The following is a 26,811-nucleotide window of genomic DNA, read 5'->3' as shown; positions in this document are numbered from 1 at the left end:
AGCGAGTGTAATAGGCCAAACTACCCTGAATTACCCCGGCAGTCGTGGGCACGATTTGGTCTGAAAAAGCTGCCAATTTGAGACACACGATCTATCGTGCCTCCTAAACTATCCAGTGCATCGTGACTTGAGATTGTCAGATCTGCCCTATAGCACGGCAGATTTGTAATGCGATGTGTGACCTGCGGGGACGCGCATCGGCATCGTGATCGTGAGTGGGGACTCACGATTTGGGTATATTTTACACGATCTGTCATTCCGATGCATTGGAATTGGCCAGCTCGGGTAAAATATCGCCATGTGTGTAGGCACCTTAACACAACTTGCTTTGTTAAAAGTGATACTAAACAACACACAATAGAAACAGGAAAAGATTGGATTTTCATTTTTTAGGGGGTGTAAATTCACTGTCGCACTTCCACAGCAGATTTTTGCAACAAGAGATGAGATTATGCTGCACCTAACACAGCAGTACGAGAATTAAATGTTGCTGATGCTGTGAAACAAAGATTCCCACCTTTTGAACAAGGGAGCACATTCAGACCCGCTCGCTAAGGCTCGCTGGGAGTGATTTTCGCACATCTGCACATGCGTATAATTCACAGTGTGCGTGCGCAAGTCATTCGTTGCAATCTGATTTTGGTAGCTCGTAAGCCACTATCAGGTCGCTGCTTTGAGTGACAGATAGTGCCGTTTGTGGGTGGTAACAGGGGAAGGTGCTTGTGAACGGGGGAGTGGATGTGCGAACGCAGGCGTGTCAGGCAGCCCAAACGTCGTTTAAAGGGCGTGCATAATTAGCAAAGTAGCGTCATGGTACACGTCACCTGAATGTATTTCAGCCAGCACTGATCGCAGTGCTTAGGGGAGGCTAAGGCAACCACAAGGGCTGCGAGCAGCTCCGATGGCTCTCGATGGTCCCGATTAATCCTTCTTTTCCCGGAGATGACATCTGTTGCGAGAGGCAAGGGGACATCTTTAGACACTTGCAAGCGCACTTTACTAACATGATTTTTGACATCTTTTTAAACAATGTAAAAAAATGAGTGATTTAGAGAGGGGCCCCAAGGGGAGGGGGGTACTACTTACTGTATCTGGGCCCGGGCTTGCTGGAGGGGTCCGGATCCCCCCTCTTCCCTCTTACCTGCAGTTGGAGACTGCTCGCGGATGCTGAGAAACAGCCGTAGCAGTTTCCTGTGCCTGGAGGGGGAGCTGCAAAAAATAAAATTATCCTAAGGGGGCGTGGCCAGGCTTTACACAATTGGGCCACTTCCCCGGGCCCACCGCGGCTCTCAACGCCCCTGGATTTAGACCCAAACACAAAATCAACCAAACATCGACCAAAATCGACTTTCAGTAACTATACCCCTAAATCACACATTTACTAACAGATGATTTTTGACATTGTTTTAAAAAATGATGTCAAAAGTCATGTTAGTAAATGTATGATTTAGACTCTGAAATGCAAAATCAACCAAACATCTTTAGTAAAAATACCCCCATGTCTCTCTCACCCTGTCACTCACATTGGCTGGACGGCACATAACCCAATGATTGCTAGTGTACAATGCATTGGCAGCTGAGAGCAGCCAGGAGCTTTTTATGGGCCTGAGGGCCTGATTCAGAGCCGGACGCTCTGAACGAGCGCCCGCTCTAAATCAGGGCGTTTTTTTTTTTAATAGTGCGGCCTCTTACCACCCACAGCTTATGCGAGCGTCCATGATGATGGTCGTGATGGTCAAGACCATCGTGACCATCTGGCTTGCGACGAGACCCTTACGGTAGGGTCTCGTTGCCGCAAGCCCTGGAGTGCTTTTGGCACACGATCGGGATGCCGGGCGCCACGAGCGGACAGCCGCGGGGGGGAGGGCAACCCCCGGGAAGGTTAGGGTTAGGCTAGGGGGAGGGAGGGTTAGGGTTAGGCACTCCCCGGGGGACTTAGGTTTAGGCAGCGAGGAGGGGGGGTTAGGGTTAGGCACTTAGAGGGGGGAGGTTAGCGTTAGGCACTTGGGGGGGAGGTTAGGGTTAGGCACCCCTAAGGAGGGTTAGGGGGATTAGTTAGTATAGTTTATACGTACCTTAGGGACGATCAGGATTTCCAGCGCTGTCGGGCTTCCACTACCGGGCTCTGCTGTTTTGTCGGGCTGCCGCTGCCGGGAATCGAACTGCCAGTCATGCGGCAGCCAGGATTCCATACCGAATGCTTTCAGACATACCGAGATTCCCGGGATTTGGCCTGCCTCGGTCAAATTCCCGGGATGTCGCGTATGTCTGAAAGGTACCTACCCGGGAACATATTTCTGGGTAGTCAACCCTCCAATCGACCAGGGAATTTCCCAGGACCTAAGTCTCGGGAAATTACCCTGCTCATGTCTGAATGGTGCTACCCGGGAATCTACTCCCGGGCTTCACCAAACAGCTCCTGATTGGCCGGCCACGGCTGCCTGCTGCATGGTGATGACATCAGCAGCAGCAGCTGGAGAGAGACAGGAGAGATGCCGGACATATTGCACATATTGCAACAGAACCGTGATCTGGAATTGGTGAGGAGAGGGGTGGCAATAAAGGCCTTTATTATCCACCTCCTACAACTATATTAATAATAACAACTATATTGTTATCCATATTATTCGGAAGATTGATGAATATGTGCCATTTTAGATTATTGACCGGTCAATGAAATTTATTCGAATGTATTTGTGATAATAAATGTGTTTATTTAGATTGAAATGTTTTATACTTTCTGTACTAGTTTATTTATGAATTAGTGCAAGGTTTTTTTTTCTGTAGTCATTTAATTAGGAAGGAACATGAGGCAGTGTTCCTGAGCAGCATTTTGGTAGTCTTTACATAGTCACTGCTATCTACAATGACCAGCAACAATCCCGTTGTAGGAAGGCCAGACCATTATATTGTAATTATTCCCAAACTCTTTAAGTGGTCTATTCATTATGTTAATTATCAGGGACCACGATAACTAACATACTAACTCGCCGCAAGTGCTGGAACAATTCATCATTTGTCCAGCGCGGAGACACCTGACCCAAAAATCAGCTGTCTCCACGAGTGGCTTCACTGCTCCTTTCGGAGCAGTAAGACAAGTGCTCATGCATGTCCTACAGGCAGGGGCAGGCCAGGCCTGGGGGGTAGGGTGGCAGGTACCCGGTACAGTTGTGCGGCACTAGGGCCAGAGGCCATAAGCTCCTACCTGGAGTTGAATACAAGAGACCGGGCGCTGTGGTCTGGAAAAAATGAAATCTAAGAGCAGCTACACCTGAGGGGTGGCTAGCCCCTAAGAAAGAAAATATGGAAAAGAAGGGAGCGCTGATAAAGATCATACACCATTTAATTGAAATGCATAGATAAGAAAAGTAAATAAAATACGATTCAATTCACATAGTAAAAAACATAAGATAATTGTACAATTGTCGAAATGAAGACTGATTCTCGTGCAAATGAATAGTTGCACAGTGGCAATGTTAATATATGAGTAATGTCCGTAGTTTAGAAAATAATGTTGCTGTTAGAAATAACTTAATTGGGTCATAGATGTCCAAAAATGATTGCAATTCCAGACAGACAAGGAAACACTGTGAACCAGTGCTAACCTGAATAATGTCATCACAATAGTGATTCGTACTAAATCAGGCCCTTAGTACTTTAGTTTTCACCTGCCACTACAGGACACACCTCTGAGTGGCAACATGCTCAATGGTTAAGCTAGACATGCCTGTGCGGCGCATTCTACTACCAACTATAATCTCCCTGAAACTAGGTTTCCAAAGAAAACAATATGGCCACCACTGCACTCGGTAGTAGTAGTATTGGTGGTCATACCTTCCAGGCTGTCAGCAGTGACAGCCGGGAAGGTTCCACACCCTGCCTCCTATCTGTCAGTGTCAAGCTGCGGCACAGTGCAGCTAGCATGAGAAGGGGCTGGCATACTCACACAGTTTCCCCCCTCAGGCCCCCCCACTAGAACAGCTTCCCTTCCTTGGCTCTGCAGTAGCCCCGCCCCCAGCTCTCTTCACTTCCTCTCTTCTCTTTCCTCCCTGCTTCTATTGGCACTGCAGAGAAGAAGGCTGACATTACTGCAGCTGCAGTGCACACCACAGAAGTCTCTCCCACTGTCCCCTTCTCCCCTGCAGTCTCTCCCACTGTCCCCTTCTCCACTGCAGTCTCTCCCAAGGACCACTTTTCTCTGCAATCCCTGTCACCTTATACCCTGCAGTCTCTCTCACTGTCCATTGTGCCCTGCAGTCTCTCCCACTGTCCACTTTACCCTGCAGTCTCTCCCACGGTCCCCTTATCCCCTGCACTGTAGACTCCCTCACTGTCTCTATCTCTCCCACTATTTCCTTCTCTCTTGCAGTCTCTCCCACTATTTCCTTTTCTCCTGCAGTCTCCTCCACTGTCACCTTTCCCCTGCAGTCTTTTTTACTGTCTGAAAAGTTTGAGCTTCATCCCCCTCTCCATATATGCCTGTACTCCCTTCCCATCTGCACCTCTGCCCCTTCCCATCTGCACCTCTGCCCCTTCCCATCTGTACTTCTGCCTCCTCCCCATCTGTGCCTATGTCCCCTCCCAACATGTTTGCCTCTGCCCCATTACAGCATGGCTGGTGGCTGGACAGAGGACCAATCGCATTCGTGCCACAAAACTAAACCTAAGGATGGCAGGTAATCACAATTGTTTGTTACTAACGGGCTTATTTATCACAATACGCATTTTAAATGTGGATGTGATACATATTTTATGCCCAAATTTGCAATGTGTAAATTAATATTTTTATGCAAATTTACTAAAATCCTCTTGCCAGGAGACAGGCGCCGATAAGAGGCTACCCTGGGGAAGACCTATGCTATCACAGCTATCACACTGCTTTCTGGTTCGGGTCCTCAGTGCACACTGTGCATGCACGGCTCTCAGGGGCCAACAGAGAAGGATTCGGAGCACCCCTCTCCGGAAGAATTTTCAAAATAGTAGCCCATAGGCTACTATAGGATATCGCCATTTGGAGATGGCATAACCCAATTGGGGCCAAGCTCCACAATGTGCTGGTAGAAAAGCCTTAGCCACTTACTTGTGCTTACCCCCCAGGCTAATAGTTACCAGCCAGCTCCTGCCTACAGGTCACACATGTGCACAAGAGCCCGGACGTTCAGCAGAAGGAGCCAGACAGGCACAGAGAGATCCAAAAAGATCCAAAAAGATCCCTCTTCGTAACCCGGGACTCCTTTCCATAAGATAAGATGGCGAATGCACCTGCAGTCAAGCTCCGAAAATATTGTACTTTCGGAGCTTGATGAATTCTGTCCCCAGACTAGTGTATGAGGACAACGCGCCATTCCGTAAGAGGAAGGTAAGTAGCAGATCTGTGATATCTCCTGCGTTAACTTCTTGATGAATGGCCTGAACACTTAATTTCTACGATTGCAGGTGAAAATGTTCATTATCACTTGCTTTTGTAGAAATGAAGTGATGATGAATAGACCCCTCAATCTCCTTGTTTAGTTAAATTGAACCATATCCAATATATTTATGGAGTAATGATGAAGCCTTCTTCTTCTAGCATCTGAAACATTTGAAGATGTGGGGTCTTTCATGTGACAGGAAACAAAATTAATTTTGTGTGATGTGAGTGAATTCTGAGAAATGCTGTTATCCAATGTTATGTCTCAGCCACAGGAAGGGGGAGGGTTTCAGCAATATCAGTAAGTGTAAGTGTTTTTTTTTTATAGCATTTGATTTTGTTTCTTGTCTGTGACACTCTAGTGGAATACACTGCTCTGGTGAGTATTTCATTGCTGCATATACTTCATTTTATTAACCACCTCGGCATATTAGGACACTGGGCAAGCGGACTTACCATGGCTTTCAGCTACGGGGTTAGGAGCCAGGAGCTACTCAATTACTGCCCGTGGTAAGCCGCAAAGGTGCACTTATAACAGATTTCTGTTCGCACCTCAGGAGAGTGTGGAAAGAAATTGCACTAAATGAACCCCAGGGGCTTACCTTGGGCTTACTGCGCACAGTAATTACATAGCCCCAGGCACTTAACCCTAAATCAATGTTTTACCACGGGATATAATTGAATATGTCCGGGCACTTTACCCTGGAACTAAAAGCCAACGATAAGTCCTGAGGGTATTTGAATTCCCCCCACTAAAGCCTTCAGCTGTTTAATGACAAGTCCCATTATGATTTATAATTACTGACCGAAATTAATTTAAGTGCTAATTTTTACTGCTCTGTGCAGACTTTTAGTAACTCTTAAATCATTGAACTATGTATTGGGAACATACATAAAATCTCCCTACCTATTTCTCTATCTGCCTGACTATTTAGCATTTGTACTTTTAAACATTTTTGCATAAACCAACATATTAATATATGAATCTTACAAAACAGGTGTATTCTTTGCATCATTTCCTGTAATACTTATGTACAGTACTGTAGGTCACCCTTAGTAAATACACTGTACTTTTGCAGCATAAGGTTGTACGTTACAGTCAAAAGTCTAAACTTACATACTGTATATGAGAATAACTAGTTTCTCTAGGATTTATGATTATTCCATATTTACTTATTATTTGCAAGGTAATTTAGCTTTTATTAACCAATGTTCCTTAAGAGAGAAAACCGAACGTGTTAATTTCAATGTAAGAATTTCTTCACCTAATAACATTTTAATAAAAAATATGGGTTGAATTCAATTAGCAGCGAAAAGTTTAGCCGCGATGTTTTCACAGCCTTTGCCTGTTTTTATGTGATAGTTTTTCCCTGGGCGCTCCTGCTTATCTCCGTATTCAATTCCAAAAGACGTGAAAACGCAAACAGGCGAAATCGACGAATAGCGAAACTGCCGAAAAGTACCTAAGATTTGGGGGAAAATAGTCTGTACCACATAAAAAGCTGCACTAACACTAGAAATCAATATAGCAGTGTACTAATAGCCCTCATTGAAGTGTTTTGTGTTCTTAAAGTGTCAGAATTGGCTGTTACATGCATATATGCAGAAGTGCTGGAAAATGATAGAAAGCTATTTCTTTTGGGAAAGATAAGTACCGAGGTTAAATTTGGGGCACAGAAAATGGGTACTAGCATATTTTGATGTCTCTAAAGTGAAGATTTCAAAAATCTTAAAAATACACCTGCTGCAGCCTCGTGCAATCCCAAAAACACCTCTCCCATTCATATAGCCCCCCTAAGTACCAGGCCCCCCACTTATTACCCATTTTCCAACACTTTTAAAATTTTTGCCCAAAAATGACATGTAATTTATGGGGTGTTCTAAAAAAATTGTTTTTTTTTTTACTGATTAGTCTTTACGGGGGGTGTCCAAAGGGTTGTGGATCAAATCTCCACATTTGTACCCCAAAATAGCGATTTTGCACTTCCAATTTGCCTGCCTATATGTGGAGAAACTTTTTTGCCTATTTTTCCATGTAAAGTTTTTGCGTAGACGAAAACGTCCTGGAATTGAATACGGACAAAAGTTGAAAACAGACGAAAAGTGCAAATCGATGAAAAAACTGCACTTTTCGCAGATAATTGAATTTGGTCCTATAAAGGATATATTTTGCATTACTGTACCTAGGCCAGTGTATTTAGGGTTTTCTACCTCATGCCAACCAGAGGTTAATTTCTTTATATTTCTTCTCTGTGTGGTATTGGGCAGAATATAAGGCTCTGGTACAGTATTTGCATATGGTACATACTAATCTTCTGCTAATTACTTTGCTTAATTACTTTATTTCCTCCCTTTTATTTTAAATATACTTCATAGTGCCTGAATAATTATTGTTTTAAGAGCTTGGTGTGTGACAATGGGTAATGGCCAGGGTAAACCAACTTGGTGCACCAATTTCTGCAGAGGAACCACCACTGACCACACATATGTAAAAAGTCTTTAAGGCGCAGGTTCTAACAGCTGATAAGTTTGTTCTCCTATTTTAACACTTGAATTTATTGAATTTTCCTTACACACTAACACAGAAATGCGGTCATCAAATCACATACGGCTTGTCAGGATAGGATACGCTTAAACTCTAGTAACTCGTTTCACGGGCACCCTGCCCACTTTCTCAGACTGTTTATACCAATGTATTTGTGAAATGAGTATATTTTTTAAGTCAGGATTTGTGATGCCGGTAAATCTGCTCTGTGTACAAGCACAAACAGAATAATAGTGAATGAGAAACAGTAACAGAGCCTGACTGAAAATATACTAATTTCACAAGTAGATTGACATAAACAGTCTGAGGAAGCGAGCGGTGTGCCCGTAAAACACGTTGCTAGAGTTTATTCTTATCCTAGCCTGACAAGTTGTCTGTGATTTGATGACCGCCTTTCTGTGTTACTGTATGATGAAAATGCTATAAAGTCAAGTGTTAAAACAGAACAAAGGGGTGTATTTACTAAAGTTAGGCTTTTTAGAAGTAGAGATGTTTCCCATAGCAACCAATCAGATTCTACTTAACATTTAACTAGCAATTTCTAGAATATAATAGCTAGAATCTGATTGGTTGCTATGTGCAACATCTCTACTCTCACTTTAGTAAATATACCCCAAATAATTTTCAATTGTTAGAACCTGAGCCTTAAAGATTCATTACATAAGAACTTTCTTAAAGATGTTTTTGGATTCCTCTTCCTTTTGGGCAGCAAACACTAACAATTGATTGAACTGTTCCTCCAGTGAGTGGGCGCGAACCATCCTCTTCCAGGTTTCCACCAGGAGAAAGTGTAACATTAATATGATAGACATAGTGAAAATGTATCAATAGTCATTTCATTAGGTTACCAGGGGTGATCATTTCCCTTAGAGATGAAAAATGCATAAAAATAGTTACACATCCAAAGATCTCTTGATCTCAAAAAATTAAGTTAGTTTAAGTTATATTACAAGAGAAAACAAAAATAAATAGGAAATGTTATCTTATGTGGTAAAAACTCAGTTAAACAATTTACTCTAAGGCTTATACTTACTTAGTGGCGGGCTTTCAAAGTTGCTGATTTTCTGAGTTCTGGTTTTGCCATTGGGATTTAAAACAGCAATAATATTGAATGCAAAACCATTTCATATTATTGCTGTTTTAAATCCCGCATTCAAAACTGCCAAAAACTGGAGGCCCAATAGACAGACTCCAGCTTGGACTGGTCCACAGGTCTACAAGGGAATATTTCCATTTATTAAAACATATATTATCATTGATATAAACAAATAAATATACATTACATAACAATGCATAATAATATAATACATAACATACATTCTGTATAATACACAAAGAAAGTAAATCCATAACTAATCATATTAGATAAATACGCATTCAAATATATATATACACAAATAACTACTACCCTTATTTATTTTTCACCATTTTTACATATTGTGTAAAGGAAAATTGACCAAAGCTTCTTAGGTATATGCAAACCTATTCTACAGGTCTACAAGGGTAATGGTCTGGTGGGACCACTGCTCCAGGAATCAAACTGATAAAAGTGCCTCTAGTGCGCGTAAAATAAGCAGCCTGTATCATGTTACACCATCAAAGTATGGAAAGCAATATTAAATGGTATTGCATATGGGAGCTAGCACATACATTAGAACATGAGATATAAAATGCATCCCTAGTTGACCGCACCAGTCACAATTCACATTACGCCACAAAGTAGTGCCCCTTACACATTATGCTACACAGTAGTGCCCCATATTCACATTACACTACACTTTTGTGCCTCTTATTCACATTACACCATACAGTAGTGCCCATTAATCACGTGAAACCACACTGTAGTACCACTTATTCACATTACGCTACACAGTAGTGCCCTTTATTCATGTTATGCCTCATAGAAGTGCCTCCTATTACAGTATGCCACAGTAGTGCCCCTTATAAACATGCCACAGTAGTGCCCTTATACACATGTGATTCATCTCTCAGGCTCCTCCCAGTCATGGGCGCCACAACCCAGACTCTCAGCAGCAGCACTCGGCTCATGCCTCCCCTCAGCAGCCTTCTCTTTCATCTTTGTTATTGCCTGTGGCTTCAACTCTCCTCTCTTCTGCTCAGTCCCACCTTTCCCTGGCTCTATTCCACTTCTCAAAGCTGAGGTCCATCAGATGTTATGACATCAGACTTACTGTACCATGTACCCTGTTGGATAACTTGATTTCCAGATCAATGCAATAAGTATTCCCATTGGCACTGCTGCTACTGTAAATACATTGTTGCTGGTGTCGGTATTAGAACAGTTCTCAGTATTTCAGTATCCTTCCTGAAAGTTACAGTAGTGGGTCAGCTTGTTTCTGGTGGTTATTTGCACAGAACCCATTCTGTTCATGTGCAGAACGGGTCCTGCATGATCGCACACAGCACCTACTATGCCTCTGCATGATTGACAGGCAGAGATATTTAAGGGGCGGTGCGAGGCGGTGATGGCCAGCGTTCCCGGAAACGCAGGTGTGTCAGTCCCATTTTCCAGGATTAGGAAGGCCAGGATATGCATCCACGGACGCAGTTTCCTGATTTAGCAAGCCGGCCAGCCTGCGTAAGCTGAGGCTTACTCAGCTGGCCGGCACCGTCCACCGATGGTTATCCCAGCCAATGACCTCGGTCCCAGTGCTGGGATCACAAATGTAGCAGGGGGTGTCAGACACCTCCTGCTGCATTTGCATATTTGCAAGGACGGAATTGCAAAGCTGCTTGCATGTAGCTTTGTAATTCCGTCTACTACTGAATCACCCCCTGGGAACGTTGTGCAGCTAAACCTCATCCTGTTTACAAATTATTATGTTCAACTGACTGAATAAGTGTACAGCAGTTGGTTGTGGAAAGTGATCAGATGAGGAGTATTAGAAAGTAATGAGATCGGTTTGTGAAGTTTTACCTATAAAACACACAACCACTGTATTACTCCAAAAGTAATGTAAAGTATATAGATTATATATAATTGTACATTAATGTTTCAAATTTGCTAAAATATGAGGTACACATGATCCATAGGATTAGGACTGATCCCACAAAACATATTAATACTACAGGTATCAATGACAACACAGATAGTAACTGCTCACTAAGCACTATTTACTAAGCGGTGTTCGACAACAGAGTGAAAAGTGATAAGAAAGTGATAAGGTGCCAGCCAATCAGCTCCCAACTGTCATTTTTCAAAGAGATGGCAGTTGGGAGCTGATTGGCTAGCACCTTATCACTTTTCACTCTGTCTCCTAACATTGCTTAGTAAATAGACCCCTCAGTCTTTGATTTTGTCTGTCATTTATCTAGCACCTTCTATCACTCTGTCTCCTAACACTGCTTAGTAAATAGACCCCTGACGCATATGACTTTTTTAGTTCTCCAGACAGATTGAGCTGTCCCAACCACAAGGTTGAAAAAAAGGTGACACAAGTTACAGTATTTCCTGCAGGCTGATTAAAGCTCACCACAGAAAAAGCTCACAAGTTTCCTGTGGAAAGGATTTAATGTACGAGGTATTGCAGCTGACAAACTGCAGGGTTTGGAGTAGAGTGATTTACGTAAATACATAACCACCATGGCAGTGGAAAAAAGGCCTCTGCAACCTCACCTGCCAAGGTTTAATTTCTCCAGAATTACAGCTTACAGTAGTAAAATAAACCTGTTAGCCTATGGAGATGAATAAAGCCTCAACCTTGTATGAGTTCTAAGCCACGATGGGGGAAAAGTAATATCCTGCGACCAGAGGTGCCAAGGGGGAAGCGGGTACTAATTACCCGAGCCTGGGCTTTCTTTCACACGGCACATAGGGCCTGATTCAGAGCCGCTCGCTGTGCACTTGCGAGCGGGTCTGAATCAGGCCCACAGTCTCCCCTGCCTGTGTGGGGGAGCAATCACACTGATCACGCCCCCTACCCTGGATTTACACCTAGCTGAGGGGCTCACAATGCCCCCCTCCCTGGCCTGCAAAAAAAATTGTTTTTTCCATAAGGGGGTGTGACTATGCCTCCCTCTGTTAGGGCACGCCCCTTGTGCCCAGGCCAGCTCTCTAAGGCAGCAAGTTCCAAGCGAGTCTGCCCAATGTTTTAAAATAGCAATTATTTAATAGGTAAAACCAGGTTGGTTTTGCCTTTTTTAAAATAAAAAAGCAACAACTTTATTTTGATAGGTTTTATGGTACAGGTTGAGTCTCCGATATCCAAAATGCTTGGGACCAGGGGTATTTTGGATAACGGAATATTCCGTATTTTGGCATAATTGCATATCATAATGAAATATCTTGGGAATGGGACCCAAATATACACACACAGAATGCATTTATGTGTTATATACACCTTATACACACAGCCTGCAGGTAATTTTATACAATATTTTCAATAATTGTGTGGCTCAACAAAGTTTGTGTACATACATGAAATTCAGTTATGTTACATAAGCACCTTACACACACAGCCTGAAGGTCATTTATACAATATTTTTAATAATTTGTGCCTTAGACAAAGTTTGTGTACATTGAACCATCAAAAATCATAGGTTTTATTATCTCAGTGAAGCCAAAAAAATTCCGTATTTCGGAATATTCCATATTTCGGAATATTTGGGTATGGGAGACTCAACCTGTAGTCAATACAGTACAACATAGACATAAAATACAGTAGACCCTGGATTTTGTAGAAATATGCACATAACACATTTAACACAAAAAAGAGAGTGAAAAAAAAAGGAAGGACACAGCCGAGAAAAAACAGGCCATAACCAAAAATTTACAGTAGTAAGGGTGGAGGTTTGGGGCAGGGCTGGCTCCATACATCTGAGCCGCCATGCAAGGACGCCACTGTTTGTGGGCATCATAGGCGAAACTGGGGGGTGCTCCGATGGTGCACAGTACCACACATTAGCCTCTGCTGCCAAGTCGCTATTTTTTTTCATGAAATTAGTCCGCTCTCAGGGCCTGATTCAGAGCCGGACGCAATTAGCGCTCGCTCGTTCAGAAAAAGGGGCTGGCTATTCAAATGATCCGTTCGCTCTTTGCGGTCTGTTGACGCCTCCATATCTGAACGAGCGAACAAAACTTGCAGACGTTTATTTGAAAAATACGCCCCCTGGCCGCTCGCATCATACGTCATGTCCGCTATTTATTAGATTAATCGAGTACATCGAACAGCGTATGAACTGCTCGCTATTCTTGTGGTTGGTTTTTCCTACTACTATATTGCGAGCAGTTTTGACTATAAAACAACCAGGTGACGTGGTCAATGACGCTGCTGTTGTAATTATGCACACCCATAAAACGCCCGTTTTGACCTTTAAGCACGCCTGCGTCCTTAATTCCACTCCCCGTTTTCAAGCACCTTCCCCTGTTACCACCCACATACGCCTCATCCTGTCACTCAAAGTAGCAGGCATTCGCTATATAGCGAACAAACGATTTTTGGCAGCACTGACTGGTTCGCGCATGCGTATTATAAACCGTACGCATGCGCTGAAGAGCGAACATCGCTCGGAACGAGCGTACTGCCGTTTACGAGAGGCTCTGAATCAGGCCATCAGTCAGGAAGGCGTTAACGCCGCTCAGTCTGCTCTACACACAGCACTGACTGGGAGGACATTTTCTGAAGCTCCACCTCCCCTCTTTTCCCCCACCCATACACACATTATACCCCCCTCCCCCCACCCATACACACATTATACCCCCCTCCCCCCACCCATACACATTATACACCTCCTTTCTCCCCATATACACACATTATACAACCCCTCCCTCCATCCATACACACATTTTACAACCCCTCCCTCATTCCATACACACATTATACCCCCTCCCCCCACCCATACATACATTATACCCCCTCCCCACACCCATACACACATTATACCACCTCCAACCACCCAAACACACGTTATACACCTCCTTTCCCCCATCCATACACACATTATACCCCCTCCCCCCAACCATACACATTATATACCTCCTTTCTCCCCCCATACACACATTATACAACCCCTCCCTCCATCCATACACACATTATACCCCTACCCATACACACATTATACAACCCCTCCATCCATACACACATTATACCCCCCTCCCTCCACCCATACACACATTATACCCCCCTCCCTCCACCCATACACACATTATACAACCCCTCCCTCCATCCATACACACATTATACCCCCCTCCCTCCACCCATACACACATTATACAACTCCTCCATTCATACACACATTATACACCTCCTTTCCCCCACCCATACACACATTATATAGTTACACGCCTTATACACCTCCTCCCCCCAACCATACACACATTATTCCACCCATAGATTCTACATCCCCATACACACATTATACCCTCCTCTCCCCAGGCACATTATACTCACCCCAATACTGCTACACATACACATCCCTTCCCCACACACACACACACACACAGGTACACTGTACCCCTTCCACAACTACAATCACATATCCCCCTTCCACAACTACACAGACAAATCCCCCCCCACCACCACATAGACAACTCTTCCCCCTCCGCCCCTGCACAGATACACTGTACCCCCTTCACTACTACACAGACACATCATTCCCCCCCTGTCTCTACACAGGTACACTGTACCCTCTCCACCACTACACAGACACATCATACCCCCCCTGCCCCTACACAGGCACACTGTACCCTCTCCACCACTACACAGACACATCATTCCCCCGCTGCCCCTACACAGGTACACTGTACCCTCTCCACCACTACACAGACACTTCTTTCCCCCCCTGCCCCTACACAGGCACACTGTACCCTCTCCACCACTACACAGACACATCATTCCCCCCCCCTACCCCTACACAGGCACACTGTACCCTCTCCACCACTACACAGACACATCATACCCCACCCTGCCCTACACAGGCACACTGTACCCTCTCCACCACTACACAGACACACCATACCCCCCCTGCCCCTACACAGGCACACTGTACCCTCTCCACCACTACACAGACACATCATTCCCCCGCTGCCCCTACACAGGCACACTGTACCCTCTCCACCTCTACACAGACACATCATACCCCCCCTGCCCCTCCACAGGCACACTGTACCCTCTCCACCACTACACAGACACATCATTCCCCCCCTGCCCCTACACAGGCACAATGTACCCCTCTCCACCTCTACACAGACACACCATACCCCCCCTGCCCCTACACAGGCACACTGTACCCTCTCCACCACTACACAGACACATCATTCCCCCGCTGCCCCTACACAGGCACACTGTACCCTCTCCACCACTACACAGACACATCATACCCCCCCTGCCCCTACACAGGTACACTGTACCCTCGCCACCACTACACAGACACATCATTCCCCCCCCCTGCCCCTACACAGGCACACTGTACCCTCTCCACCACTACACAGACACATCATACCCCCACCCTGCCCTACACAGGCACACTGTACCCTTCTCCACCTCTACACAGACACATCATACCCCCCCTGCCCCTACACAGGCACACTGTACCCTTCTCCACCTCTACACAGACACATCATACCCCCCCTGCCCCTACACAGGCACACTGTACCCTCTCCACCTCTACACAGACACATCATACCCCCCCTGCCCCTACACAGGTACACTGTACCCTCTCCACCACTACACAGACACATCATACCCCCCTGCCCCTACACAGGCACAATGTATCCTCTCCACCACTACACAGAAACATCATACCCCCCCTGCCCCTACACAGGTACACTGTACCCTCTCCACCTCTACACAGACACATCATACCCCCCCTGCCCCTCCACAGGCACAATGTATCCTCTCCACCACTACACAGACACATCATACCCCCCCTGCCCCTACACAGGTACACTGTACCCTCTCCACCTCTACACAGACACATCATACCCCCCCTGCCCCTCCACAGGCACACTGTACCCTCTCCACCACTACACAGACACATCATTCCCCCCCTGCCCCTACACAGGCACAATGTACCCCTCTCCACCTCTACACAGACATCTCTCCCCCCTCTATCCCTACACAGGTACACTGTACCCTCTCCACCCTATGCAGGCACATTGTACCTCATTACCACTACACAGACACATCATGCCCCCCCTGCCCCTACACAGGTACACTGTACCCTCTCCACCACTACACAGACATCGCTTCCCCCCTCCGCCCCTGCACAGGCACACTGTACGCCTCTCCACCACTACACAAACATCTCTCCCCCCTCCGTCCCTGCACAGGCACTGTACCCCTATCCACCAGTACACAGACATCTTTCCCCATCCGCCCCTGCAAAGGCACACTGTAGCCCCTCCACCACTACACAGACACTTCTTTCCACCCCTGCCCCTACACAGGCACACTGTACTCCTCTCCACCACTAAACAGACACATCTCTTTGCTGCCTAACTAATGGTCACAAAACAAAGTGCCATACTTCCAATAGCGTTCCTGGTAGGCTGTTTTAGTAGGGCACCACGCCCTGCTCGATTTCTAATGGGCAGAATGCACTCTGCCCCTCTTAGCAGTGCCCCACTAAAAAAGTCTGCGGGTGCTGTCCCCACCAGCGTTCTGCAGTGTCCCCTCGGGTGGGGAAAATAGCGGTGCAGCGGTCACCGCCAGTGTATGGATGCTGGATGCACAGCAGCGCTTGGGGGCAGCCTGGCAGGTCCATAAGTGCCAGACACGCCCCCAAGAGCGATAAAAAGGGGACGTGCCTTAAACACATCCCCTTTTCCTGTGTTCGGAAGCGCACGCCTTGGGCGTGCACAGGAGTCCCTCTTTCTTGGTCTGGCGTCCTGCCCGGCGCTGGAACTACAATGAACATTACTTCCAAGGTAACACAAGTTCTGGTGAGGGTTTGGAACTGGGACCACCCATTACCAAATGTCTAGTTTCGCCTATGGTGGGCATGCTGATTCCCCACTGCCCACCCCACTGATTCTGTCGCAATCATTACTGAGTGACAGAGTCAGCCTGGATCTGGCACCGCTGGGCGGCCTGGGAGGCTGCATGATCACTTGCTGGCATGTGACACCATATGCTGTCCCCGTAAGTGCACTACACTGTCTGCTCTGCTGACTCCTGCAAATCAGACCAGAGAGGAAGACAGGATACATACACACAATGCTAACGCAGGGGCAGGGGCCAGGGCGCGATCAGGTCATAGTCACACGGTGCACTGCAGTGACTCTGGCAGCTGGCAGGCAGTAGCCAGGACCAGCGGGTGTGAGGACTCTGGAGGAGAAGGAGGAGGAGTGACCTGCTGCTGCAGCATGAGGACTTGGACCAGGGTAGCTGGAAACTGTACTACAGGCTGCAGCAAGCAAGTGCCACTGACTGGCATGAACTCCTGGAGTGGGGCTGAAATTGATTTTATTGGCGAGTGAAACTGAATATTATTGTTTGAATTGAGCTACTTGAAATGAGGAAGGTGATGAGGGGCTTTTGGGCTGAGGATGGTGATGAGGTGCTGAGGATGGTGATGAGGGGCTGAGGACTGAGGATGGTGATTAGGGGCTGAGAACTTGGGATGGTGATGAGGGCTGTGGATGGTGATGAGGGTCTGAGGGCTGAGGATGGTGATGAGGGTCTGAGGGCTGAGCATGGTGATGAGGGCTGAGCATGGTGATGAGGGGCTGAGGTAGGTAATGAGGGCTGCAGATGGTTATGAGGGGCTGCGGTTGGTGATGAGAGCTGAGCATGGTGATGAGCGCTGAGGACAGTGATGAGGGGCTGAGGACTGAGCATGGTGATGAGGGCTGAGGACAGTGAAGAGCATCTGAGGAAGGTGATAAGGGCAGAGGATGGTGCTGAGGGACTGAGGATGGTGACGAGGGCTGAGGACAGTAATGAGGGGCTGAGGACAGTAATGAAAGGCTGAGGTAGGTGATGAGGGCTGAGGATGGTGACAAGGTGCTGAAGACAGTCATGAGGGGCTGGGGTCTGAGCATGGTGATGAGAGCTGAGGACAGTGATGTATGACAAGTGCTGAGGATGATAATGAAGGGCAGAGGACAGTAATGAGGGGCTAAGGGCTGAGCATGGTGATAAGGAGTGAGGACAGTGATGAGGTGCTGAGGAAGGTAATGAAGGCTGCAGATGGTTATGAGGGGCTGCCATAGGTGCTGAGGGACTGAGGATGGTGACGAGGGCTGAGGACAGTAATGAGGCATGGAGGACAGTAATGAAAGGCTGAGGTAGGTGATGAGGGCTGAGGATGGTAATGAGGTGTTGAAGACAGTCATGAGGGCTGAGCATGGTGATGAGAGCTGAGGTCAGAGATGAGCTGCTGAGGAAGATGATGAGGGCAGTAGATGGTGATGACGTGCTAAGGACTGTGGAAGGGGCTAAGGACAGAGGATGGTGATGAGCGCCTGAGGATGGTGGCAAGTGCTGAAGATGATAATGAAGGGCAGAGGACAGTAATGAGGGGCTGAGGGCTGAGCATGGTGATAAGGAGTGAGGACAGTAATGAGGTGCTGAGGAAGGTAATGAGAGCCAGAGAATGATGATGAGCTGCTTAGTGCCCAGATGACGGAGGGAGTGGGACCAAGTTCCAACCCACTGGCCTGGTCTGGACTCTCTGTAAGGAGACACTCACTGGTCTGGACTTTCTGAAGGGACTGGAAGCTGGTCACCTCCACTTAGCTCTGCAGCTATCTGTGACAGCCAGCAGGTGAGGTGACAAAAGGGCCTGATTCAGACCCGGTCGCAAGCGCTGAGTGCTCGCAACCGGGTCAATGTTTGTCCACTGGGCATGCGCACGTTGGAGCCGGCTCCGACGTGGGCATGTGCGAAACCTGGCTAGCGACGGTCGCTCCGTCGCTCTGGGTCTCGCACCAAAGGGGGCGAGCTGTCGATGTTGATTGACAGCTCGCCCCGTTTGGAAGGTGGGCCGGGGGGGTGGCCGGAAATATGGAGGTGTTCCCAACGGAGCACTTGCCATTTAGGGGCAGCCCCACTGACATCAGCAATGATGTCAGTGGGGAGCTTCCTGCTCGATCCCTGGGGCTTGCGAGTGCCGAGACCCAACCTTAGGGTCTTGTGGCAAGCCCCGATAGTCAGGACCATCGTGGCCATCAGCCGGGTCGGTCGCTAAGCTGTGGGTGGTAACCCACAGCTTAGCTAGCGACAAGGAAGCCACACTTCAAGATGCAAGCGGCCGCCCTCAATCAGAGCGACCGCTTGCACCTAACGACCGGGTCTGAATGAGACCCTCAGTCTTCTGTAGGGGACTGGGGGAATCAATGTTTGTTTTATTTTTTTCTGAATGTGGGGGCAATTAATCAATGTGTCTTATTTTTTCTCATGTGGGAACACATTGAATCTGTGTCTTTCATTTTATTGTATAGGCCAATGTGTATGTTTTTTTTTTTCCTGTGGGGGTCAATGTATGGGTTGTTTTTCCCTGTGGGGCCCAATGTTCTGCGGTCTGCTGAACCAATTGAGGTAACTGGGCAGCAGACAAAAACTTGTCAATGACGGCATCCACAGTACAATTGGAAATAGAGGAATGGGATGGGAGGTTATAGAGCTTAGTTTAAAAAGCCTGGAATTCAAATCAGAGGGCCACTGTGTCATAATGAAGCTGTTTCTTAGGGCGTTTAATGGCCATGATATTCCTCTGGGATTTCTCAGCTCGTAATCTTGCCAATAACTGATCCACTTTATCCCCCTTTTCATATAATTTTTGGCTGAGCCATTTAACGTTTTTGGCAGTTTGGTTAGAGACAAGTAGGTTCAGCTTTAACCTTATTGAGATCTTTGAGAATTTAAGGGTCTGAGGGCCTGATTCAGAGGCGCTCGCTATTTGTGAGCACTCGCTCTGAATCAGGGCGGGCCGTTTTTTTTTTCAAGCCTCCAGGCCGCTCGCTAAGCTGTGGGTGACCACCCACAGCTTTAGTGGGCAGTCTGGCGATGGTCACGATTATCGCGACCATCGGGCTTGCGACGAGACCCTTGTGGTAGGGTCTCGTCCACCGCAAGCCCCAGTGAACTTCCTGCTCTAATAGAGCAGGAAGTTCACTACTGACATCACATGTGATGTCAGTAAGGCCGCCCACAAATGGCAAGCGCTCCTTCGGGAATGCCTCCGTTTGTGCAGCCACCCCCCCGACCCGCCTACAAAACGGGGCGAGCTGTCGATCAACATTTCTATTTATGAAGAAGTGCAAGTCATAGTAAGGGAGTTTCATTTAGCCATTTTTTCTTTTTCTCTATGGAGGCCAAACTAATCTGGACTGCTTTGTGTGCTGCATAGAGGGTGAGGGGAGAGATATCTGGTGAGGAAGTCTTTAATCCAAGCAACTACTCAATTGATTGATACACCAGGTCAATAGGCGGGGACAGACAACCAAACCAGAGATATCAGCAGAAACAGGGGCATGGTCCAACCAGACGAGCACGTACACATGAGCAGGATAATATCTATACTGAAATAAATATAACGGATGGGGGAATAGAAAGTATAATCCTGGGTCACAGGTTGGTTTTGCCTTTTAAATTATTGCCACTTTAAAACTTTGGGCAGACTCGCTGGAATCATGTCAATGCCTTCAAGTCGCAGGCTATTACATTTTCCTTAATGTTTTACTAGCTACAGTGTGTGAAGATAAATATAACCTTTCTTATACTGTATTCTACACATAAGCCTTCTCAACTGGAAAAGCTATTTAGATAATACTAGTTTAGGGAGCTGTTTGTCGGTCAGGGCTCACTGAATATTATTAATGACTATAACCATTAGCTGCTATTTATTGTAGGAGTTATCCCACACTCCTGGTATTCAAACTATTAACTATTTTGAATGGGGGAAGGGGAAGTCTGGGGCATAGGGACGGGTTAGGCTAGGGGGAAGTTTGGGGTAAGCGCTCTGTGGTTACTAGTGTGTGCTTGTTGTTTAACGGGAATTCTATTCCTTTGAATGTTGTATTCCTATATGAATGGTTCTGAAGTGTTATAGGGATCTTGTGTAGTTGTTATTTATCAGTCCATGTGGGCAATAACTATAGGCAGGTACTTGTAGTATGTAGTCTTTTGGGTTGGTGGCTGTAGGTTAATACCTATGATGTGTGTACTTTAAACTAGGGATGAGCGGGTTCGGTTCCCTGAGAACCGAACCCACCCGAACTTCGGGCATCCGGGGCGATCCGAGCCCAAGCTCGGATCTCCCTGTCTGCCCCGGATCCCTCTCCCGAGGCAAACCTCGAGATCTGCTGTCGGATCTCGAGGTTTTGCCTCGAGCGGCCATTTTAAAAAAAATGCCTTTGCCTTTAATGGGCAAAGTGCTGATTGGCTGACAGAGCCGTCTGTCACGGCTCTCAGCCAATCAGCATTATGGTGCTCATTTGCATGTAGCACGGACTCGTGAGATCCGTGCTACATGCATCTGTGTGATTGACAGTGACACAGAGCACAGATGGGTCAGTGAGACCCGTCTGTGCTGCTGTGTATTTCAATGACACAGATGCACGCACGGACCAGGAGATCCGTGCTACTTGCATCTGTGTCATTGACACAGAGCACTAACGGGTCCGTGAGACCCGTCTGTGCTGCTGTGGTAAAAAAAAAAAAAAAAACCTGTGTAAAAAGAGAAAAAAATGGCGTGCCCCCCCCAAAAAAAAGAGCAACCAGCCCCGGGCATTAGTGACCCAGTGCTGGGTGTGCTTAAATACAGGGGACAAACGACATAGGGGTCCCCTGTACTTAAACACAACCGGCACTGGGCTAGTCAGAACCAGAGCTGGTTGCCAAAATACGGGGGACAAACGACGTAGGGGTCCCCCGTATTCTGCGCAACCAGCTCTGGGCTCTGATCCGGTCCTGGTTCTGGAAATACAGGGGAAAAAAATGAGTAGGGTTCCCCTGTATGTTCCAGAACCAGCACTGGACTTTTTCTAGCGGGGGGCTGATGCCACAGCCAGGGGAGCCCTTTCACCGGGCCCCCCAGCCGCAGCATCAGCCCTGACCGCTAGTCAGCCCAGGCCGGGGATCCCTGGAGAGCTGGGGACCCCCCCAATAAAGGGGTCACCCTCTCCAGGGCTCCCCAGGCCCATGCTGATAGCCCGGGGCTATCCCCGCCACCCCTGGTGGTGGTGGGTGGCGGGTTGATTGTGTGGTGTGGTGTAAATAAAGAATATCAAACATTGTCTTTACAAGTAGAACTGCAAGTCCCAGCAAGCCTGCCCCGCATGCTGGTACTTGGAGAACCACAAGTACCAGCATGCAGGGCATTAAGGGCCCACTAGTACCTGTAGTTCACCTGTAAAAAAATGTTTAAAAAAAACACAGGACACACACACCGTGACAGTATAAGTTTATTAAACATACATACACACACACACACACACACACATGTACACATACTCACCTATGTAACCCTGTAGCATCGGTCCACTTGTCCGGTAAAGTATCCATAGGGGACCTGTGAAAAAAAACATACTCACCATCTCCTATGCGAGGTTCTGTCCTCTTCGTTCCAAAGTAGGCATCCCCGGACTTGGCAAAAAAAAAAAAACGAAAACGCGATCCACGAACTTAGTACCGTTCTATAGAACGGTACTTCCCGAATGAGAGCTTAGCGGCGGTGTATCACCATGGAAACCCCGCTGCTAAGCGTTCATTGGCTGAGAGAGGCCATCTCCCGTCTCTCTCAGCCAATGAACGGCTCCCTCCATTGTAGTCAATGCTGGGAGCCGCAAGGTTATTAAAGTTTACCCTGCGGTTCCCACCATTGACTACAATGGAGGGAGCCGTTCATTGGCTGAGAGACGGGAGATGACCTCTCTCAGCCAATGAACGCTTAGCAGCGGGGTTTCCATGGTGATACCCCGCCGCTAAGCTCTCATTCGGGAAGTACCGTTCTATAGAACGGTACTAAGTTCGTGGATCGCGTTTTCGTTTTTTTTTTTGCCAAGTCCGGGGATGCCTACTTTGGAACGAAGAGGACAGAACCTCGCATAGGAGATGGTGAGTATGTTTTTTTTCACAGGTCCCCTAGGGATACTTTACCGGACAAGTGGACCGATGCTACAGGTTACATAGGTGAGTATGTGTACATGTGTGTGTGTGTATGTATGTTTAATAAACTTATACTGTCACGGTGTGTGTGTCCTGTGTTTTTTTAAACATTTTTTTTACAGGTGAACTACAGGTACTAGTGGGCCCTTAATGCCCTGCATGCTGGTACTTGTGGTTCTCCAAGTACCAGCATGCGGGGCAGGCTAGCTGGGACTTGCAGTTCTACTTGTAAAGACAATGTTTGATATTCTTTATTTACACCACACCACACAATCAACCCGCCACCCACCACCACCAGGGGTGGCGGGGATAGCCCCGGGCTATCAGCCTGGGCCTGGGGTGCCCTGGAGAGGGTGACCCCTTTATTGGGGGGGTCCCCAGCTCTCCAGGGATACCCGGCCTGGGCTGACTAGCGGTCAGGGTTGATGCTGCGGCTGGGGGGCCCGGTGAAAGGGCTCCCCTGGCTGTGGCATCAGCCCCCCGCTAGAAAAAGTCCAGTGCTGGTTCTGGAACATACAGGGGAACCCTACTCATTTTTTGTCCCCTATATTTCCAGAACCAGGACCGGATCAGAGCCCAGAGCTGGTTGCGCAGAATACAGGGGACCCCTACGTCGTTTGTCCCCCGTATTTTGGCAACCAGCGCTGGTTCTGACTAGCCCGGTGCTGGTTGTGCTTAAGTACAGGGGACCCCTACGTCGTTTGTCCCCTGTATTTAAGCACACCCAGCACTGGGTTACTAATGCCCGGGGCTGGTTGCTCTTTTTTGGGGGGGTGCACGCCATTTTTTTCTTTTTTTACACAGGTTTTTTTTTTTTTTTTTTACCACAGCAGCACAGACGGGTCTCACGGACCTGTCATTGCTCTGTGCCAATCACACAGATGCATGTAGCACGGATCTCCCGGGTTCGTGCTACATGCAAATGGGCACCATAACGCTGATTGTCTTCCTGTCTGCCACTGCAGTGCCACTCCTAGATGGGCCACGTGTTTGTGCCGCCCCCTTGTGTCGCTTAGCATAGTCATCCAGCTTCCTCGGTACAACCTTTTGGCCTAAAAACAATATTGTGAGGTGTGAGGTGTTCAGAATAGAGTGGAAATGAGTGGAAATTAATGTTATTGGGGTTATTAATAGCGTAGGAACAAAAAAAGGCCCATTTATGTGATTTTAGCGTTTTTTTTTATTTTTTAAGAAAAAATCCAGATCCAAAACACAAAACCCAGAACCCAAAACACGGAAGGGTGGTTTTGGCAAAACCAATCCAGATCCAAAACACGAAGAAAGATCCAGATCCAAAACCAAAACACAAAACACGAAAAGTGTCCGGTGCACACCCCTACTTTAAACTGGTGGGCAGTCTGCCTAAAGTTTTTGCCCACCAGAAACAGAGTTATCCGCAATGCACGACACATGACTGCAATAACATAGAGAATACCTACACTGCTCGAAGATCCAGCCTAAAGTTCTTGCCCACCAGTTTAACCAAACTCTGAAAATAAGGAATTATTGATGTTAGAAGACAGTTGTTTAGCCATTTCATAGGCAAACGCAGGGGAGTTCTGGTTGCCTTGAAACCCCCCTCCCTAGCCCAAATCAGGGTGACAGTGTGGTGGGGGCAGAGTTGCCGGTCGTGGGGGCAGTGCGGGCATTGGGCAGTCAGCTGTCTGAAGTTGCCTGGCATATGCCGTGTCAATTCACTAATATATTCTTTACGGGCACCTCTCATTAGAGTGTCCCGGTCACACAGGGACTGCTCCATGAATGTTGGTGTTATTGTTTGTGTGTTGCAGAATTGTATGTAACGCTTTCTTCTCTGTTATAGTTTCCATCATGCAAATGAACACTGTCAGTGAAACCAAAACATGCGCCTGTAACACATTACTGCAAGACGCTCCCTCATCTATTCCCAGTATGAATGCATCAGTACCAATGGCTCACCAGAATGTCAGCCCCTGGCCTCCAACATACAGGGATTATCCTGCTACACATATATGTAATGCCCCTCCTGAGGTACCACAGTGGAGTGTTGCTGCTGTTGTGCCACAAAATATGGACGTACTGACTGCTTATATCAGAACTTTTCTGAAAGGCAAACCAAAAATTCTGGGGGTAAGTGTTTAATGAAACAGTATGAATACAAAATGTCTCCTGCCCCTCTCTCCTATGCACTCCACTGGCTCACTATCCCACTCTGAATCAAATCCACCTCTTCTCTCACACTTACTAAGCTAAGCTCCAATTACATCTCTCCTCCCTACATTCCTGACATACTTCCTCATGCCCTCTTCGGTCTGCTAATGATCACGTCCTCCGAGATTGTTCTTCCCACTCCCGCATTCAGGATATTTCCTGGGCTGCTCACTTGCTTCAGAAAACCCTCCTGTCTGACTTCCATCCCAGGTCAGCCATCAAATGAAGCCTTACATTTTTTTTTCATTCTAGGCTACTATTTCTCTGCCGTTTCTGCCCTCTTTTAATCTACTTGTTTCTTCCAATTGTGTACGAGTCCATATGCCCTTCAGATTATAAACTTGTGCAAGACCTCTCCCCTTTGTCTTCTGTTCGGGATATGTACAGTATCCCGGCACAGGGGATGCTGGCACTTAGAATCCCGGCACCGGCATGCCGACCACCGGCATCCTGAAGGTAAGTAGCAGGATTAGGGGGAGGGTTAAGAGTTAGGGTTAGGCACTATGGGGAGGGTTAGGGTTAAGCACTAAGGGGGGAGGGTTAGGTTTAGGGTGCAGGGAGGGGGAGGTAAGGTTTAGGCACTAGGGGAAAGGTTAGGTTTAGGCACTAGGCAGGGAGGGTTAGGGTAGGGAGAGGGAGAGGGTTAGGATCCCTACTGCCAGGAGTAGGTATCCTAACCCTGTCGGGATGCTGGTGTATGGATTTTGACTGCCGGGATCCCAAGCTCCCTTGTCCCTTCTGTTCAGAACTATGAACACTGTAGTTATGGGGTCCATGTGCGAATACTCCACTTACAATGGAAAAAAGCTACTTCTGCTTTGCCTCTTATTGCTACCAAGCAAGAGGTGGCTACAGCGATGTGCACTTGAAATATCCTGCCGAGCAGAGAAAGCTTTGTCACCCCCCTGAGAGCAGAGACCTATTCCGGCTCCTCCTGACTGCCCTGTGTGCACTCTCTCACTCACCTCTCTCCTGGCGTGAGGCTGCAGCAGTGAGGGTTTTTTTTTACTTTATTGACAAGTGCACAAAATGACAAAGAGCTCTTTTCCTGCTTCTCCAGCTAGAGGTGACGAAGCCGGTGCTGGAGAAGATGGTTGATGGTAAGTGACATTTCTTGTTAGTAATAGCTGGGTCACTTAGCACTGCCATAGGTGCTATGGCAGGTGACATTGTAGACTTCTCTTAGTGCTAGCAGGCTGAAAGGAGAGAAAACCCTTTAGTACCATATTGAGAAGTGATATGTACAGAGATTTTCTCTGCCTTTTTCGTTTAGCCCCCTAATCTCCACTTAGTACATGGACTCAAGTGTATCTATGTAAAACTGTCAACTTGGGTATACAAGTTTGTGCTCAAATAAATCTGTTGTATTATCCCCACTGTTCGGCACTACAGAACTCTTGTGGTGCTTTATAAATAAACAATAAAAATAATACTACAGTACTACTACTAATAATAACTATTATTATGGCAATGGTGGGCGGTGCATGGCTGCATCATCGTCCCGCCCACCTCTATACAATGCTTCTAGCATTTGTAGATTTTCGGCATTGTAATGCAGGGGGCGGTGCTACAATGCGAATCAGCGCGAAGCAGGT

General features: G+C 47.1%; 1 protein-coding gene across 1 annotated transcript in view; it reads left to right on the top strand.

The window, feature by feature from the left end:
• The first annotated feature begins 5,753 nt into the window (after positions 1-5,753).
• Positions 5,754-26,811, top strand: part of LOC148522926 (membrane-spanning 4-domains subfamily A member 4A-like) — a 71,455-nt gene continuing 50,397 nt past the window's right edge. The window contains exons 1-2 of the mRNA XM_088473565.1: positions 5,754-5,789; positions 24,849-25,135. Coding sequence (XP_088329691.1) covers positions 24,857-25,135 — 279 coding nt within the window. The 5' untranslated portion in view covers positions 5,754-5,789; positions 24,849-24,856. The remainder of the gene's footprint in view (positions 5,790-24,848; positions 25,136-26,811) is intronic.

Source organism: Taudactylus pleione, unplaced genomic scaffold, assembly GCF_031769625.1.
Source record: "Taudactylus pleione unplaced genomic scaffold, aTauple2 ptg000136l, whole genome shotgun sequence".
NCBI lineage: Eukaryota > Metazoa > Chordata > Amphibia > Anura > Myobatrachidae > Taudactylus > Taudactylus pleione.
This window is presented reverse-complemented; position numbering and strand designations above follow the sequence as displayed.